The sequence below is a fragment of the Pseudorca crassidens genome, chromosome 9 (assembly GCF_039906515.1).
Source record: "Pseudorca crassidens isolate mPseCra1 chromosome 9, mPseCra1.hap1, whole genome shotgun sequence".
In the NCBI taxonomy this organism is placed as follows: Eukaryota; Metazoa; Chordata; class Mammalia; order Artiodactyla; family Delphinidae; genus Pseudorca; species Pseudorca crassidens.
In genome coordinates this window covers 4,070,230-4,087,358 of record NC_090304.1, presented here as the reverse complement: position 1 = coordinate 4,087,358, position 17,129 = coordinate 4,070,230, and the positions used below count along the sequence as shown (strand labels likewise).

General features: G+C 55.8%; 1 protein-coding gene across 1 annotated transcript; it reads right to left on the bottom strand.

The window, feature by feature from the left end:
* Positions 1–6,314: 6,314 nt before the first annotated feature.
* FGF4 (fibroblast growth factor 4) lies at positions 6,315–8,212 on the bottom strand. The gene is made up of 3 exons (XM_067751712.1): positions 7,873–8,212; positions 7,162–7,265; positions 6,315–6,621 (listed from the first exon to the last, which is right to left on the bottom strand). Exons 1-3 carry the CDS (start codon positions 8,210–8,212, stop codon positions 6,445–6,447), a joined length of 621 nt encoding a protein of 206 aa, XP_067607813.1. The 3' UTR covers positions 6,315–6,444.
* Between the last annotated feature and the right edge of the window lie 8,917 nt (positions 8,213–17,129).

Sequence of the window (17,129 nt, the reverse complement as noted above, 5' to 3'; positions counted from 1 at the left end):
CCCCCAGAAGCTGAAAGAGGCGGGAAGTACCCTCACCTGGAGCCTCTGGAGGGAGAGCAGCCCTGCCCACACCTTGATTTCAGACCTCTGGCCTCCACGCCATGAGACAATACATTTCTGTTGTTTTAGGCCACCTGTTTTGTGGTCATTTGTTAGGGCCGCCCCAGGACTCAGACACACCTGGGTAAAGAGTTTGGGGGCCAGGAGGGCAGCACGTGCAAAAGCCCGGTGGCTGAATAGATGGTGCCTTTGGGCTCTGATAGCAGCAGTGTGATGGGAGCAGGGCTGAGCACCAGGGTAGGGGTATGGGGAGACAGTGGGGTGGCCGTGGGTGACAGCAAACTGGGCCTTTGCAATAGATTGAAGAGGCTGCAAGTTCTGTGCTTTTCTCTCCCCCAGAATCTGAGCTGGTCGGGTGGTTTGCGTGACCAGTGGCAGAAGTGGTGTTCTAGAACTTTCCAGGCCAGGCCATAAGAAGCCTTGGGTCTCTCTGAGCACTCTCCCTTGAAGCCTGAGTTGCCAGGGAAGAATTATGACCCTCCCTACCCCAGTCGAGCCCATCCAAAGGCTGAGTCCTTGAAAAGCCCATGTAAAGCAGAAGAGTCATCCCACAGGGTCCTGTCCAAATTCCTGACCCACAAAACTGGGACGTTTAATAAAATGGTTGTCTGAAGTCTCGAGTTTGGGGGTAGGTTGTAATGCAGCAGTAGGTGATGAGAAAAGCCTCTGGGACCATGCCGTCGAGGGCTGTGCTCCTGACCCTCGTTGCAAAAGGAGGCTGTGGACAGACTTCCAGCAAGGGTGAGGGCAGGGATTGTTGGTGTGCTCTGAGAAGGCCCCAGAGAATGGGCCATTGTGGGTAGATGGAGGTAGGAGGCCAGCTGAGAGGCTGCTGCAGCCACCTGGGCCCATGCAGAGGTGACAGGCACAGAGGTCGCTGCCTGGAAGGTGGGGAGATGGTTAGATTTCAGAGCCAGGATGGCGAAGCCAACTCTGCTGAGTGGGGTCCGCAGGCGGGTGGGAAGGGTGGGGAGGGCATCCCAGGGTTCGGCCTGTGCACCTGGGTAGGAGGAGGGTGAGGCTCGGGTAGGGGTGGTGCTGGGGATGGAGGCTGGGCAGGGCTGCTGTCCAATGGTCCAGCCAGGTGCCCGAGCTCCTGGGTCTCCTCTGGCAGCTTGGCTCCCTGTATGCCCAGCATGTCCCCAGCGAGGACATGGCCCAGCGTGGGCACCCCTCCTTCTGCCCACCTTCTTTTGGCCACGATTTTTTTTTTATGGACGTATAGTTGATTTACAATGTTGTGTTAATCTCTGCTATACAGCAAAGTGACTCAGTTATACACGCACGGACATCCTTTTTCATATTCTTTTCCATTATGGCTTACGGCAGGATATTGTGTATAGTTCCCTGTGCTATACAGTAGGACCTCGCTGTTTATCCCACTTTTTTGGGGGGGGGGGGCCACACCGCGTGGCTTGCAGGATCTCAGTTCCCTGACCAGGGACTGAACCCGGGCCCATGGCAGTGAAAGCGCAGAGTCCTAACCACTGGATCGCCAGGGAATCCCCCCACTTTTTTTTTTTTTTTTAAAGAAACACTTAGGATTCAGATTCTAAATGAAGAACAATTACAATTTATTCACACTGAAGAAAGACTGAGCGCAGGACCCCTTGCCCCGTCACATTCTAGAACAGACAGGAGTGGACCAGTGCGGGCTCCTGGGTGGGAGGTGGGTTCCTGGAGTTCCCTTCAGAAACAGGGCGAGGCAGCCCTCCCTCCGAGAAGACCCCACCACACCCAGATGAGGGTCTTTGTTCTCTTTTTTTTTTTGCAGTACGCGGGCCTCTCACTGTTGTGGCCTCTCCCGTTGCGGAGCACAGGCTCCGGACGCGCAGGCTCAGCGGCCATGGCTCACGGGCCCAGCCGCTCCGCGGCATGTGGGATCTTCCCGGACCGGGGCACGAACCCGCGTCCCCTGCATCGGCAGGCGGACTCTCAACCACTGCGCCACCAGGGAAGCCCGGGTCTTTGTTCTTTATGACAGCAACTCCTAACAGAGTTGGATGGGCCAGAAAATCAGGCCATCAGCACCCCAAAGATGAAAAGGGTTGGGACTTTAAGACTATAATTAAGTCTCTTAGGAGAATAACAGTGACGATAGGGAAGGGTGACTTTGTTGTACCGGGCACTTCACACGCATCCTGTCCTCAATCCACACACCAGGCCCCTGAGACACAGAGAAGTCACCTGCCTCGTCCAAGGTCACACAGCCAGCCGGGAGGCAGTGACGCTGGCCCGCAAGTGGGACCTGTTTGGTCACCAAGGACAGACAGAACTGAGGAGGAGGTGCCCTAGAAGCCAGGAGGATTTTGAGAAACCCCAGCAGGGCCCCCTGCTCTCCGCTGGACCGTCTATTCTCAGCCTGGCCGCCAGTGTCCCTTTTCCGCTGTCCCCGGGGCATCGAGACGGACTCCACAGCCCAGCCTCTCTGTCTCCTCCCGGCCCGTCATGTATCGTCCTCTCCCTCGGGATGAGGGCCCTACCCGGCCAGGGATCTCTGTTTTCCTCACTGGGGTATCCCGAGCTCTTAGAGCTGCGCCTGGCACACAGTAGGCATGCAACAAACAAGTGTGAAGTGAATGAATGACTTTTCAGTCCCCTCTTTGGACCCAACGTCAGTCTAGAGGCAGGAAGGCCAAGCGGTTCAGCTGGCAGATTCCGCCAACCATGGGCAGGTTCTCGCCTCAGAAGCTGGATGAAGCCTTCCATGTTTGGCCAGGGCAGATATGGACCTGGGGACCACAGGGGACAGCAGGAGAAAAGGCCAAGGCTGGGCCTCTTCACTCCTTTTCCACCCCCCACCCCAAGGAGTATGAAGAACTACCCCACTAAGTTCCCCTAGGGCTGCAGCTACAAAGGACCACAAACCAGGTGGAATAACGTATTGTCTCCCAGGCAATACGTTACGTATTGTCTCCCAGGCCTGGAGGCCACAAGTCCGAGATCAAGGTGTGGGCAGGTTGGCTCCTTCTGAGGCTGAGGCAGAGCCTGGGCCAGGCCTCTGCACACCTCCTGGGGGTTCACGCTGTTCCCTGGCATCTCCTGGCTTACACACGCATCTCCCCAGCCCTCCTCCATCCAAGGCCTCCTCCCTGTGGCTGTCTCTTTCCACGACCTTCCTTTCATAAGCACGCCAGTCACAGAGGACTAGAGTTCACCCTAATGACCTCATTTTAACTCAATTCCCTTGTAAAGACCCTATTTCCGAAGAAAGTCCCATTCTGTGTGTGGGGTGGGGTGGGGTAGGACTCCAATGCATCCTTTTGGGGGGCCCACAGTTTAACCCATAACACGGCCCGTGGATGTCTCGGTCCTCCTTAGATCATGGGCGTCCAGAAGGAAGTGACGTCTCAGAGGGCAAAATAAGTACCATTAAGGGCCCCGCAGCCCTGATGGCTTTTTCTGGGTCTCTTTGCCAAGTGACTGGATCTATTCTGGAGGGGGGAGGGGAACAGATTCTAGGCCCGTTAGGTCAGCTCTCAATTTTTTTTTTTTAAATTGCCGTCGACACTACTAAGACCTCCTATATCACACCCTATTAGAGACCAGTTGGATATATATATAGTGGACAACAGTGCTCACAAGACAATCTGTTCCCTTACTGTGACTGACACAGTCTGGAAGGCTCTATTCTATAGGATTTTATTCCATTTCCTTTTTTGTGAAAGACTAACTGGGGTTCATTGTATCGATTTCAAGACTCATTGGTGGGAGACTGAAAAGTATGCTTGAGTCAGTCTTCTGAAGACCAGCTCTGGGGGCTGTATTCTCCACCCACAGGAAAGTACAAAACTGCTTTAGCCTGGACCAGGCCAAGGTGAGGGGAACCGGTCAGTCCCCGGGTGGGAACAGTGCGAATTAACCCCATCAGGAGAATAAACTACAAGATTCAGTGTCATCACAAAACTCGGTGACACTCACACCCCCCAGGCCCCGCCCCCGAGGCTCCTGTCTTCAAGGCCACATTTGTGTGGACACAGCTGGCTCAAATCTGTCTCCACGCCCCCCGCCCCAGCCCCGGCCAGGCGAGGCTCAGGGCCTCAAATAGACACTGGGAGACAGGGGGAGGGAGTCATATCTTGGCATTTCAAGGCAGGTTTTAATCGTTTGTGATACCTTCCCCGACTCCGTCAAGTCCAATGGGGTTCTTTTTACACGTGATCAATGTTTTCCATTTATTCTGTATTTCGATGTGCACAGCACATACATCACAATATGGGTCAGCACCTGTATAAAACTACAGACAGATTCTGAAAACAGCAGTAAGTACAGAAACCTCAAATCCCCATCACAGCAATAGAAACACTTTACAATATTTCAAAGGTTCAACGACATCTCTACACGCTCCACATCCGATCCGCTGAATATATACACATGGTCAAGGATGGCCAAGTTCTGCCCTTAAGACATCCGAGTTCCTGACAATCTGACTGGGCTCTGAGACGAGACATCGTCCCATATTTAAGGCATCTGAAACAATCTGGTTTGTTACTATGTGAAAACCGTAAATACAGAAAGGCCACAAATCCCAGCTCCTCACCCCCGCCCCCCGCCCCACTCCCAACCCTACACAGTCAGCACCGAGATCTCTGAGCATCGCTCAGTACTCCTGGAGTCTAGGGCACGGTTTAAAATTTTTTAAAAACATTTTTACGGCCTGGCCTGAACAGCAGTTTGAGATGTAAGGTCCTGTCTTAAGTGGCTTCTTTCTCCTAGGCCTCAGTTTAAGAATAGTATTTTAAGTAGATGATTTGCATTCGAACAAAGAGTTTTAAAAAGGAATGTGAAAGACAAAAACTCCAATCAGATTTTTCCAGTCTTGCTGTCTGTAGACTCCCATAAAGTTAATTCGGGAGACAGTTCAGAAACATCTTAGGAGAGTATTAAAAGTCTTGAGGAAACATTCGGAGCATTTCTGGTAGCAAGCTAAGGTCATTTTGTATAAACTCGAAAAAGTCATTCATTAAAATTAAATGTTTACCATCACCTCGGAACTTTTTTTAAACCTCACCGACCCTGCCTCTTCCATCTTTGCTTCCACGACAGGGGTTACATTTGTAAAATATATAAAGAAAAATATAAGGTTACTTGGTGACCATATAGTGTACTCTCACAGCTGTCTGCAAATATTTTCACCATGATTATCCTTACTAAAAGTAAATCACGGGGTAAAGATAGCTCAAACGTGACAAGGTTCGAATGGGGCACACCAACACTATCCGCGATCCTTTTTGGCTACATATGGAAAAAAAAAAGCCACTTGGGATGGGAAACTCCTACACCCGGCCTGAGCTTTCTCCAGATTTTGCCAGATGAGTGGTTTAAGGGCTTTCGAGGTAGATGTTAAATCTACTTAATCAGGAATGCAACGGAGAGAAGCAGTGACTCCCTCCACGCAAACCGCCTTAAGTGTTTTTGTACAACGACAAGGACATTTCACCTAAAATGAACGGCTAGTTCTAGCCCGAAGCCTCCCAAACACAGGGAAGTGTGTGTGGTTTTTGGTTTTTTTAAAATCTATACATGTGTACGCTATTACTTATCAGAAGTCTCCACTATCACCGACTTTCACCCCTCGGGTTTTGGCCGTGGTTGTAAATCCCCCCAGTCGTGTCCATTTCCAGGCTTCCAGGGCCATATCAATTCCTCTCCGACGGATTTTACAAAATTGCTTTGTTTCTGCCTTTTCCCCCACGGCCACAGAGAAACACGGGCTGTGGTGGATCCAAAAAAAGGAAAACAGGAGTTTATAAAGTTGCCCACGGGTCTCCCCCATCTGGTAGGTCGAGGAAGATTGACTGCAGCAAAGTTCAAAGGTCACTCCTGGCAGATCTAAAAACAGAGTGGCAGTGGTGGCCTCGACAGTGCGCCTTCTGTACCCGAAGTAAACCGATGTGTCCTGAGGAATATCTTCAGGACGCAAAGGGAGTGGGGCGCTGCAGGATGCTAGGAACGAAGCCAAACCTGGGAGCTTCCTTAACTGGCTTCTAGAGCCCCAGGAAACCTTTCCAGACACAGAGATGCTCACCACCAAACCGCAGGGGACAGTGCAAAGCAGGGCTGATGTCACAGACTGATGTCACCGGTTTTTAATACACGGAATAGCAGCCGTCGCTTGTGACAACTTTTTGACAAGTTAAATCAACCCAGTGGAAGGGTCTCTACCGTTTTACCAGAAAAGTCAGGGTTTGGTGGGATTTTTTGTTTGTTTTTTTTCGGAAAAATACAAAACACATCCACAGAGCCATAAATAATCTGGTGGCAATATATACACATTTAAATAATTAATTTAAATATCTTACACCTACTCTTGAGTTAAACTGTCCGTTCGAAGAAAGTGCACCAAGGTGGCCCTTGGCACTCCCCTCCTGGGGGCTCTGAGGGTCACAGCCTGGGGAGGAAATGGGTGACCTTCATGGTGGGTGACACCCGGTTCCCCTTCTTGGTCTTCCCGTTCTTACTCAGGGCGATGAACATGCCGGGGTACCTGTAGCACTCGTAGGCGTTGTAGTTGTTGGGGAGGAGTATCTCTTTGAACTTGCACTCATCGGTGAAGAAAGGCTGGCGGGGAAGGAGAAGCGGTGTCAGGTGGAGCCGTCTCTGGGCCAAGGGACCCCTGTGGGCGGTGGTCAGGGAGTCCTTTCTCTCCCCGTCCCACCCTGGCTGCCAGGCCTCTCCTGGGAAGTCAGGGTGCCAAGACCTTCACAGGGTGATTAGAGGGACCTGGCTGGCCCGCAGCAGCTGCTGCTCCAGACACCTGCCCAGCACCTGGCAGCCAGAAAATTTCATCACCACTGCGTCCACCCTGAAGACTGCAGTCCTGCCCACGGGGACCCCCCACCAGGGACTACAGTGAGGGGCTCCCAATGACACCCTTTGACCGACTGGCGAGTGCCCAGTCAAGGATGGCAGGAACGCTGTCCCTGTCTTGGGGCTGTGCCTGTCGTTTGGGCTGGCCCGGGGTCAGCCGCACTGCCTCAGGGCCTTGGAGGGGGTTGTCTCCAATCCTGTGACCCCACCGCAGTTCCACATCCCGGCGTCGGGTGGCCTGGAAGCGTCGCGATCCTGCCCGGCTGCTCGGCCGGGCCCCGCGGTACTCACCGAGCCGTAGAGTTTGCCTCTGCTGCTCATGGCCACGAAGAACCGGCCGGCCACGCCGAAGATGCTCACCACTCCCCGCTCCACGGGCGAGAGCTCCAGCAGGCCTGGGGGCAGGGCGCGGGTCACTCCCGGGCACGGGACCCTCGGCCCTCGCCGCCCGACCTGGCCCCCTCCTCAGCCTGCGCGCCTCCCGGACGCCCACTTCTGGGCTGGAGGTGAGTGTAAAGGACCCGGGTCTCCGGCGCAGGTCGCTCCCGAAGGGCCCCCGGAGCCCAGCGGGCTCGCCCCCAGGGCCGGCCCAGCGACGGCCGCGCCCAGTCCTGGACGGTAGAAGAGCGGTGGCCCCGGCAGCCCCCGAGGCCGGCCCCAACACGAGCGCGCGTCCCGGGCTCCCGCAGGTGCCGGTGGCTGCGCCGCGCTCCCAGTGCCCACGGGCGAAGGCGCTGGAATTCGTTACCCGGAGCCCGGACTTCTGAAGGCGAGGAGGCGGGGCTCGGCCGCCCGGTTGCGCAAAGCCGGTCGCTGCTGCGACTCCAGGAGCCGAGCGCGTTTGCGTCCGCGGCGTCCCCACGCCAGAGGGACCGGAACCCGAGTCCGCCCCGGCTCCCAGAGCCCGCGGGCAGGTGTCAGCCGAGACCTTCGGGTGCGAGTTGGAAGGGGCGGCCACTGCCCCGGGGCCCCGACCCTTCCCGCCCGCCCCGCCCCACTCACTGTCACTCGTGTCCGCGTGCACGCCGCCGATGCGGCCGTCTGGGAGCACCTGGAGGTGGAAGCCGATGCCCACGTTGCAGTAGAGCCTCCGCAGCCTCTTGATGCCCAGCAGGTAGTCCCCGGCGCCGCTCTGGACGGCAGCCTCCTTGGGCTGCGCGGCCACCGGCAGGCGCGCCAGCGAGCGCGCCACCAGGCTCTCCCAGCGACGCTCCAGCTCGGCCTCCAACGTGCCGTTGGGTGCGGTGGGCGCGGCGGCGCACCCTCGGCCGGCCCAGGGCGCCAGCACGGCCAGCAGCACCGCCGCGAGCAGCGCTGCCGCGGCCGCCCCGGGCCCCGCCATCCCCGCCCTCGGGCCGTGCGTCCGTGGGTGGATCGCTGCGCCCGGGAAGCCGGGGGCCGAGCTGCGCCTGTGGGGGCTTTGCGGGAGTGCACGGCCTGGGCCGGGGCAGGGAGTGCACGGCCGTGGAAGAAGCCGGAGGCGAGCGACGGAGCCCCCAGGCGCCGGGAGCTACCCGGGCTGCATGGAGAGGTTGGCAGTGGCGGAAGGACGCACGGCCGGGGCTGGGACCCTGCGGAGCGGTGCGCGCCTCCCTGCGCGCTGGGCCGGCCCGGGCCGAGCCGCTATATATAGCAGATCGCCCCCCCACCACTCCCGCAGGGGGCCGTTTGCGTTCGCCTGGGCGCCCGGGGCGCTGTGGCGCTCGCGGCTGGTCGCAGGCCGCCTGCCAATCAGGGCTGGGGGAGGGGAGGAGGCCGGGGACCAGCGCCGCGAGTGCCACCTGGAGGGTCCCCGGCCCCCACCCCTGGCTTCGCTGGGCCCTTGGACCTCTTGGTCCGACCCTCGCGTCTCCTCCACTCTCGTCCTGCAGCCAAAGTTTTGCTTCTTGCACTTTGTCCCTGCCTGTCCCGTCTCCGCGGGGCCCCTTCTCCGCCTCTGTTCCAGCGGCCTGGGTGCCGCCCTCACCTGGTACCCTCAGCTCAGAGAAGTCACTCCTTGCACTGTGCCTTTCAGGGACTCCCCGGAGCCTGTTCCTTCGCTGGGACCCTGTGGACCCACCCGGGAATGAGGGGCGGGTAAGGGCTGTGAAGCACCAGCAGCGCCTGGGCCTGGAAGGAAGAACCCAGCGCTACAGGGCGGAGGGAGGCAAGGGCCTGGGTTTGGCCACCTGCGCTCCGGCTGGTTCAGGGATGGAGCTGTGTGTACCAGGCAGAGGCATCACCTGAGCGGGGGGCCTGAGTGGGCGGTGCTAAGAGAAGACGGGGGGTGAGCTGGTGCACCCTGGGAGGCCCTGGCACTGCACCCCCTACACACACACCCATGCAAGGACAGGGGCCAGGGCCATAGGGGACACCCTTTGTCCTCCTCCCCTCTAATTCTGCAGCAGGAATATTCAAGTGCTGTAGTCAGAAGCCAGCCTAGCAGGGACCCAGGCCAGGCTTTCGGAAGGCTCCCTTCCCCCACCTGCTGTCCCCACCTCCCTCTGTGCCCATTATGGCCTGATGGGGGCGGGGTCCAGCTAGATGCTGGCTCACCTAGGTGTGAAAATCCCTGTTCTCAGTTGTACCTGAGGGGCCTTGCTGTCACCTCCCAGCAGGTCCACCCAGCCACCGCTGCAGGGGGCCCGGAGCCACCCTACCCCCTGTGGTCACCAGCACCTGTGACCAGAGGCATCATCCCCAGGCCTTTTCAGCCTCCCCACCTCCCACACCATGCCTGCCTGAGGAGCCCTTGGACCGACCTCTGAACCCTGCTGGGGCTCATTCAGACCACAGAGGGGACCTAGGAGGTTGGAGGTCTCTGGCTTGAGGCCAGAAAGGGGGCCCCCAGGGCTCAGTGAGTGCCCTCGGCCGGACCGGCACCGGGTGTCTCCAGACGTCTCGGTGAGAGCCTTGGCTCCCTCTGGGCCTGCAGCGGGACCAAGCAGTGGCCGTCCAGGCCGAGCCTTCCTGGGAGGCCGGGTACCGGCTCAGGGCCGCAGCCACGGCTATGAGGTCAGCTCTGCAGCTGCTTGGACCCCGGGCCCCCCACCCCCATGGGGCACAGGAGACCGGAGCCTGCCCCAGCCTTGCGCCTCGCTCTCTGTGTGGCCTGGGCGAGCCCTGCCACCTCTGGGCCCCTAAACCCCCATTTGCAAAACTGCTTGGAAGGCGGGCTCCCCTCCTTCAGTCCACATCCACGTGGGCACCTCCTCTGGGGCAGTGGGACCCAGGCCCTCTGAGGTCTCCCCCCAGCTCCTGGCAGGGTGTGACCCCTCTCTTCCCAGCAACCCCACAGGGAGCTCCCTTTCCATCTCTCCTGTTTGCTGGCAAGTTCAGTGAAGGACCCTGTGCTGGTTCATCTCCCAGAACTGCCGTCCCACCCTCACGGCAGGTGTTCTCAGTGACTGTCCTTTGAAGGGCTGGCAGCCAGCAGGGGTGTTAGGAGCTGAGCCCTGGTTCCGCCTTCACCCTGACTCACAGTGGGTCCCTGAGCCCGTCAGGCCTTGGCTTCCTCAATTGTCCAAAGCAGCCAGCAGAAGCCATGAGGGTTAATCCGCCAGGATTGCAGGCGGAGGATGTAACAGGATGGTTATTTCCACCTGACTCCTGCCCTGGCCCCCTCCTCGCCTCCCCCGCATCTACCCAGATGCTCCCCATCGCCACTGTCCTCAGGGTCTTGTTTCCATCTCTCCAACCTCAGCACTGGAAGATGATGACTGCTCCCCACTCAGGTTTCCCCTCAAATATCAGCCTCTCGTGAGACCTGCCGCGACCCCCACCCCCAAGGCGGTCTCCTCTGCCCAGTACATCTGGTTGTTGCTTCTTCTCAGCCCTTAAGGAATCTTCCTGTACCTGCTGACGCTCCCTTCCCCTAGAAATAGTCCCTGATGCACCTGAAGAGCCTAGTTTACCAAGAACCTGGGGTGAAGGGGAGCCTGCGGAGTGGAGCTTCTGGGCCCTGTGGTGCCTGCTGCAGCGTCACATTGGGGGTCCATCTCTGTTGCTCAGTTTAGCTTCTGATCATGCTCAGTTTCTCCATCTGTAAAATGGGCATGACAGTTACCCCTTTCAGGGGTCGCCAACCTCGACAACAGGGTGTGGGCCGTAGGAAAAGGCTGAATACAGTCAGACCCCAGCCTCCTTGCGCCCGGCTAACAGTCCATACCCAGAGCGTGTGAAATAACCAACCCACATTTTTATCCTACGGGAGGCCCTACATCACAACACCAGCCGTGACTGGAGGGGTGAAGTGTCAGACGGGAACAAAGGCTCAGAACTGAAACCGGCCAGTCCCCGCCTACAATCTTCTCGTGACCTTTTTTAACCTACAGAAAAATTGCAATGTCATTACCTTCTTGGTTTCTTCTCCTTTGAAAGAGTGACAGAGCTTCTCAGAACAACCAGCCCAGCTGTTAAGAACCTACTTGGCTTCATAGTAATAATAATAATAAAAAGTGCAGCATAAAAATTCAATTCTAGTTCTTAGGGTGGAGTGACAGGGCTCAGCCTGGGGCAGGGCTCCCAGGCTGCAAACTTTGCAAATGGCTCAACTGTTTTCTTGTTGAACTTCCTTTTCTTGGCCTTAGTGAGAAGACCCTCACAATGGCCTCAAGGAGAAGGGTAAGGCCGGTGGTAGAGACATGTCTACACGGGCTGCAGCGACCCAAGAAACACAATTTCTTTTAGAACCTCCAAAAGAAAGGGGGGATTAAGACAATCTTTTAATGCTTTTAAAAATTGTGGTTAGGACTTCCCTGGTGGCACAGTGGTTAAGAATCCACCTGCCTATGCAGGGAATACGGGTTTGAGCCCTGGTCCAGGAAGATCCCACATGCCGTGGAGCAACAAAGCTTGTGCGCCACAACTACTGAGCCTGCGCTCTAGAGCCCATGCCACAACTACTGAGCCCGTGAGCCACAACTACTGAGTCCATGTTCCACAACTACTGAAGCCCTCACTCTTAGAGCCCGTGCTCCGCAACAAGAGAAGCCACTGCAATGGGAAACCCACGCACCACAACAAAGAGTGGCCCCCGCTCGCCGCCACTAGAGAAAAGCCCGCGCGGAGCAACGAAAACCCAACGCAATCAAAACTAAATAAATTAATTTAAAAAAAAAAAAAAGAAGAACCACATGTGTGTGACCACCACCATCGTCCACCTCCAGAACTTTTTCTTCTTCCCAAACGGAAACTCTGTTCATCAAACAGTAATTCACCGTTCTCCTGTCTCCACGAGTTTGATTCCTCCAGGGCCCTCCCGTAGGTAGAGTCGCACAGTTTGTCCTTTTCTGTCCGGCTTATTTCACTGAGCATCGTGTCCTCAAGGTTTATCCACGTTGTCGCCTGTGTCAGGATTTCCTTCCTTTTGCAAGCTGACCAGTATTCCACTGTATGAACGGAGCACGTTTAGTTTATCCATTCTTCTGTCGATGGACACGTGGGCTGTTTCAACCTTCTGGCTACTGTCAGTCGTGCAGCTCAGAGCACAGGTGTGCAAACACCTGCTCCAGATCTTGCTCTCACTTCCTTTGGGTGTAGACGCAGAAGTGGAATTGCTGGATCACGTGGTCATTCTAAGTCTGATTGTTTGAAGATCCTCCATACTGTTTTCCACAGCTTTTTGTTTTGTCTTTTTTGTTTGTTTTTGGCCACGCCGCACAGCTTGCGGGGATCTTAGTTCCCCGACCAGGGATCAAACCTGGGCAATGGCAGTGAAAGCACCGAGTCCTAACCACTGGACTGCCAGGGAATTCCCTGTTGGTTTTTTTTTTTTTTTTGATAGGGTTTTTAAAAATTTTTATTTTATTGAAGTCTAGTTGACTTACAGTGTTGTGTTAATTTCTGCTGTAGAGCAAAGTGATTCGGTTATACACATATACATTCTCATAGCCTTTTTTTTTTTTTTGGTCACCTTGATCACGGAGCATCAGGGGGATGGGATTCGGAGGTGGCTCTGTGCCCACCTGATCCCCCCTCTTTGTTTCTCTTCTGTCTCCTCTTCAACCCTGGGCTAGCCCAGCCAGGTCTGAGTGACAGGCACAGGGCCAGTTTTTATAGCTGGAACTCAACAGAGCAATTCACCAGGCAGACACGTGCGTGTGCAGGTCTCTGCACATATTAGAGGCTCGAGCCTGGGGAAGTGGTCTTCTGGGGGAATTAAATGAGGTGATAGGTGTTGAGCACTTAGCACGGGCTGACGCACGCCCACCGAGCATCACACAAAGTCTTAGTGGGTTGATAGGAGCGAGGGGCAGGGTGCCAGGTGCCCGGGGCACAGCCCAGCCCTGCCCTCACCCGAGTCCCCTGGGCAGTTTGTTTAGCTCCTTGGCATCCAGTGTCCACGTTCACATGGTCGTGGAGAGAATCGGAGGAATCAGACCTGTGAAGTGCTGGGCGTGCTGTCCTCACTGTGAGCCACTGGGGACTGGCCGCATCTCTCCAGATAATGTCATGACTGGGATGTGTCCCCGGCACTCGGCGCTCCAGGAATCCAGCATGGCTCTGGCAGGCTTTGCACAGCCGATGGCCTTTTCTCTTCACCCAGACCTGGAAGGTGGGGCTGGGCTTACGGTCACCGTTTCACAGAAGAATCATCCGAAGCTCAGAGCCTTTGAGCAACGCGCTTAAGGTCACCAAGGTGGCCAATAGCAGAGGCAGGACGCACACTTGGGCGCTGGACACCAAACCAGGCTCAGTTTCCTCATCTGTAAAACAGAGCTCGTGTCCCCAAACTTGTCAGCCTCACAGGATGTTAGAGGTCCAAACCATGCAGGTGAAAATCTTTTGTCAGCTCCAGGGTGGAGATCCAGCTCCACATGCTGGTACCATGACCCCAGTAGATTTGTTCACTCAGAAAATCATAGAGGGAATTCCCAAGCAGTCCAGTGGTTAGGACTGGGTGCTTTCACTGCCGGGGGCCCAGGTTCAGTTCCCGGTCGGGGAACTAAGATACTGCGAGCTGCTCAGTGCTACCAAAAAAAGAAAAAGAAAATCATAGGCACACAGTCAAGCGCCCAGCTCCCCACCTGTTCCTTTTAATATTTCAGATCAAAAACAGAGCTACAGAGACCCACCCAGGGGCATTGAATCCGACCCTCTGGTTTCACAGCAGTCAGCAGAAGACCAAAGAAGGAAAGGGCCACCCAGGGTTATCCCGACGCCCAACCCCCTGGCTCAGGTCCATCTACTTGGCATTCTAGGTCCCAGGGCTGCCTCCCTGCCTGAGTGACACAGCTGCCGATCTCCCAGAATTTACATCTTGGGGAGGGAGAGACCTTAAACCAGCAAACCAGCAAGAGGCTGCATTGTGGAGACCATGGGACACGCTCCAAAGACACAAAGGGTCATTGGAGAGGACGGTACAGCTGAGACCTACAGGCTGAGAAGGACCCTCCGTGGAAAGGTGGAGTGCCCCCAGCAGAGGGGTCAGGGGGGCAGGATCCACAGGTGAAGACATCTGGCCGTTCAAGAAGAAAGAGGGAGCCAGTGCTGGGAGAGGTGGGCAGGCCTGTGGACCTGGGGGGGCTTTGGATCCCCTTCCAGGGGTGCTCAGGCCAAGCCTGAGTTCACCCTGCAGGGCGTGGCCGGTGGGCCTGGCGGGCTGAGCACCGGAAAGGCTGGGATGCGGGCATCAGTGGCGTGGTGAGGGCGTGGCTCCCCCACCCCCAGGCTCAGGGTCCCCCATCAGCCCTGACAGTGGGGTGCACCCTCTTCCCCGCAGCCCCCGGGGTCAGTTGCAGAAGTACGCACGGGACTGAGCCGGTCTCAGTGTGAGAAGGTGGACGAAGCCCCTTCTGCTAGGAAGAATAGGGCGAAAGGGCTTGCTGTATATTCCACACTGAAGCCAGACACAAGTTCTGATTCTCCTTGCGTTAAGTCAAAGGGGGCCTGGTTAGTTTCTGCTGGGATGGAAAGGCATCGTATTATAGCTAACGGTCACAAAGGAAACAATGGTCATAGCTGTTCTCGTGTGGTGGTTGGTGTGGATAGGGGAAAGGAGCCGCTTATGAGGAGTACGGCTAGGAGGATGATGGCTAGTGTTGCTTCGTATGGGATTGTTTGTGCTACTGCTTGGAGGGCTCCAATTAGTGCGTATTTTGAGTTAGAAGCTCAGCGGGATCATAGGATAGAGCAGACGGCTAGGCTGGATATCGCTGGCGTAAATAGTACGCCTAGGTTTATGTTGATGAGGGGATATGGTATGAGTAGGGGACTTCATATGGTGAGCCCCGCTCCCCAGCCCACGAGGGGCCCTCAGCGGCCCTCAGAGGAATCACCATGGGGGCGCTGGGGGTGGAAGAAAGGTCCTTTGAAAGGTCAGCTCAGGACACTCCACCCCTCCCTCCCGCTCTCCCACCTCCTATTCCTCTCACTTCAGCACCCTGGACGGACTCTCTGGGCCCAGGGAAGGTTCTGGACCTCGTGCTCAGGCTGTGTGGCATCTGTGCCCCAAACGGGTCTCTTTTCTTTCCCTCTCTGCCCCTCCAGGACAGCAAAACCAGGAAAATCCTCAAAATATCACCTGCCCCTACTCGCCTATCCTGCAGGGCAATAATCTGTCACAGGCCCCAAATCAAGGAGCAGTGACTTCCCAAAGGCTGCTCAGGTGATGGGACGTGTGGGCCAAGCTGGCTCCAGCAGCCGGCCCCTCCTCTGAGGGGCTGTGTGGCCTCCGGCAAGTCACTCACCCTCTCTGAGCCTCTGTTGATTTTTCTGTCAAGTTGAGCCTATGATGGTGCTCACCTGGGAGGGTTTCTGGGAGGATTGAATGAAATGAATGGAGGTGGTGTGGGGGGATGGGGGAGTGAAGCGGGGGGTTGCATTCTCCGAGAAGGTGGGTTTCCACAGCCAGACCTCAGCTTCTCAGGGCCAAAATGGAACAAGTCATGACCCGGCATTTTAAGAACCCCTGGTGTCGGGCTTCCCTGGTGGCACAGTGGTTGAGAGTCCACCTGCCGATGCAGGGGACGTGGGTTCGTGCCCTGGTCCGGGAGGATCCCACATGCTGCGGAGCGGCTGGGCCCGTGGGCCATGGCCACAGAGCCTGCGCGTCCGGAGCCTGTGCTCCGCAACGGGAGAGGCCACAATAGTGAGAGGCCCGCGTACTACCGAAAAAAAAAGAACCCCTGGTGTCACTTTCCACGGCCCACCTGGTCTTTGGAGGCCGTAAGACATGAGGCTGATGGTGAGGCTGGCGGTACTCTCCCTTCTGCTTCCATCCTACTCCCTGGGAGAGGGGCATGCAGGGACCATATTGCGGGGCAAATCTAGGAAAGCTGTCTGCAGTGATACCTGGTCAGACCATCCTACTTAGTCTGGACACTTTCGCCCTGGGGGTGGGGGACAGGCTCACTTGATCTTAGGGCAGAAACGAGACTTCAGTTTTGGGGCCAATACCTCCCTGGATCCGTCCCTCAGGTCTCCTCTACCCCTGGGCACTTCTGAACTTGGTGTGTCACCTGCCTAAGATGCTTCCGGCTGTTTAAGGCCCACAGAGTGTACCCTGAAGGCCTGGATAAGTCTGCCCTCCCCCAAAACGGATTTCGATTGACCTCAGTCTGGAAATTATTATTTTTTCTTGGGAGACATGTGTGTTTCTTTGTCCCCAGGGATAGGCAATCAGGGGTGAGGACCTCAGTGGGGAAGAGGGCCAGCGTGTCTGGGCCTCACCCCTCAAGCTGGGCAGCCTGCCCAGAGCAGCTTCGCTCAGCCCAGGTTTCTTTCCTTCAGGGAGGCAGGTGTTCACTGGGAACCCCAGCTCCTTTTCTTTTCTGGCCCACTGTCCTCAGTGTCAGTTTCACCCTCATGTACGGGAATGAGCCGGCTCCCTTGTACTTTTCCAAGTTGAAATCCAAAATCTGTCGTAATTACTTGCAAAGAATGTACTCTCTAGTGCGTTTTAAATATTGACGTTTTAAAATAAAATTCTTCTGTTACTCTTTTTAGTGTGTCCAACGGAGTCTAAAAAACCATAACGATTTATCTTCCATTTTTTCCATCTTTTATTTAAAAAAAAAATTAATGAGCTTTACACTAGCAGCCCAAAATCATAAATCCTGGCCTTTTTTCTTTGCATCTATATTTCCCCCTCCAGTTTTATCCAAATTTAAGGTAATATTAACCTTGAAAATCTTTTTTGATCATCCTATCATGATTCTCTGGAACCAAAATATTTCTGTGAATTGAAATATTTTAAAAATGAGTTTCTTGTGACTTTTATTCTTTCTTTCTTTCTTTCTTTCTCTCTCTCTCTCTCTCTCTCTCTTTATGGCTGCGTT

Coding starts and splice junctions, on each gene's coding strand:
- FGF4 (XM_067751712.1), bottom strand. CDS start 8,212: ATGGCGGGGCCCGGGGCGGCCGCGGCAGCGCTGCTCGCGGCGGTGCTG. Junction 7,266..7,872: donor GCACGCGGACACGAGTGACA/GTGAGTGGGGCG, acceptor CCCTGCCCCCAG/GCCTGCTGGAGCTCTCGCCC. Junction 6,622..7,161: donor GAGGCAAACTCTACGGCTCG/GTGAGTACCGCG, acceptor CTTCCCCGCCAG/CCTTTCTTCACCGATGAGTG.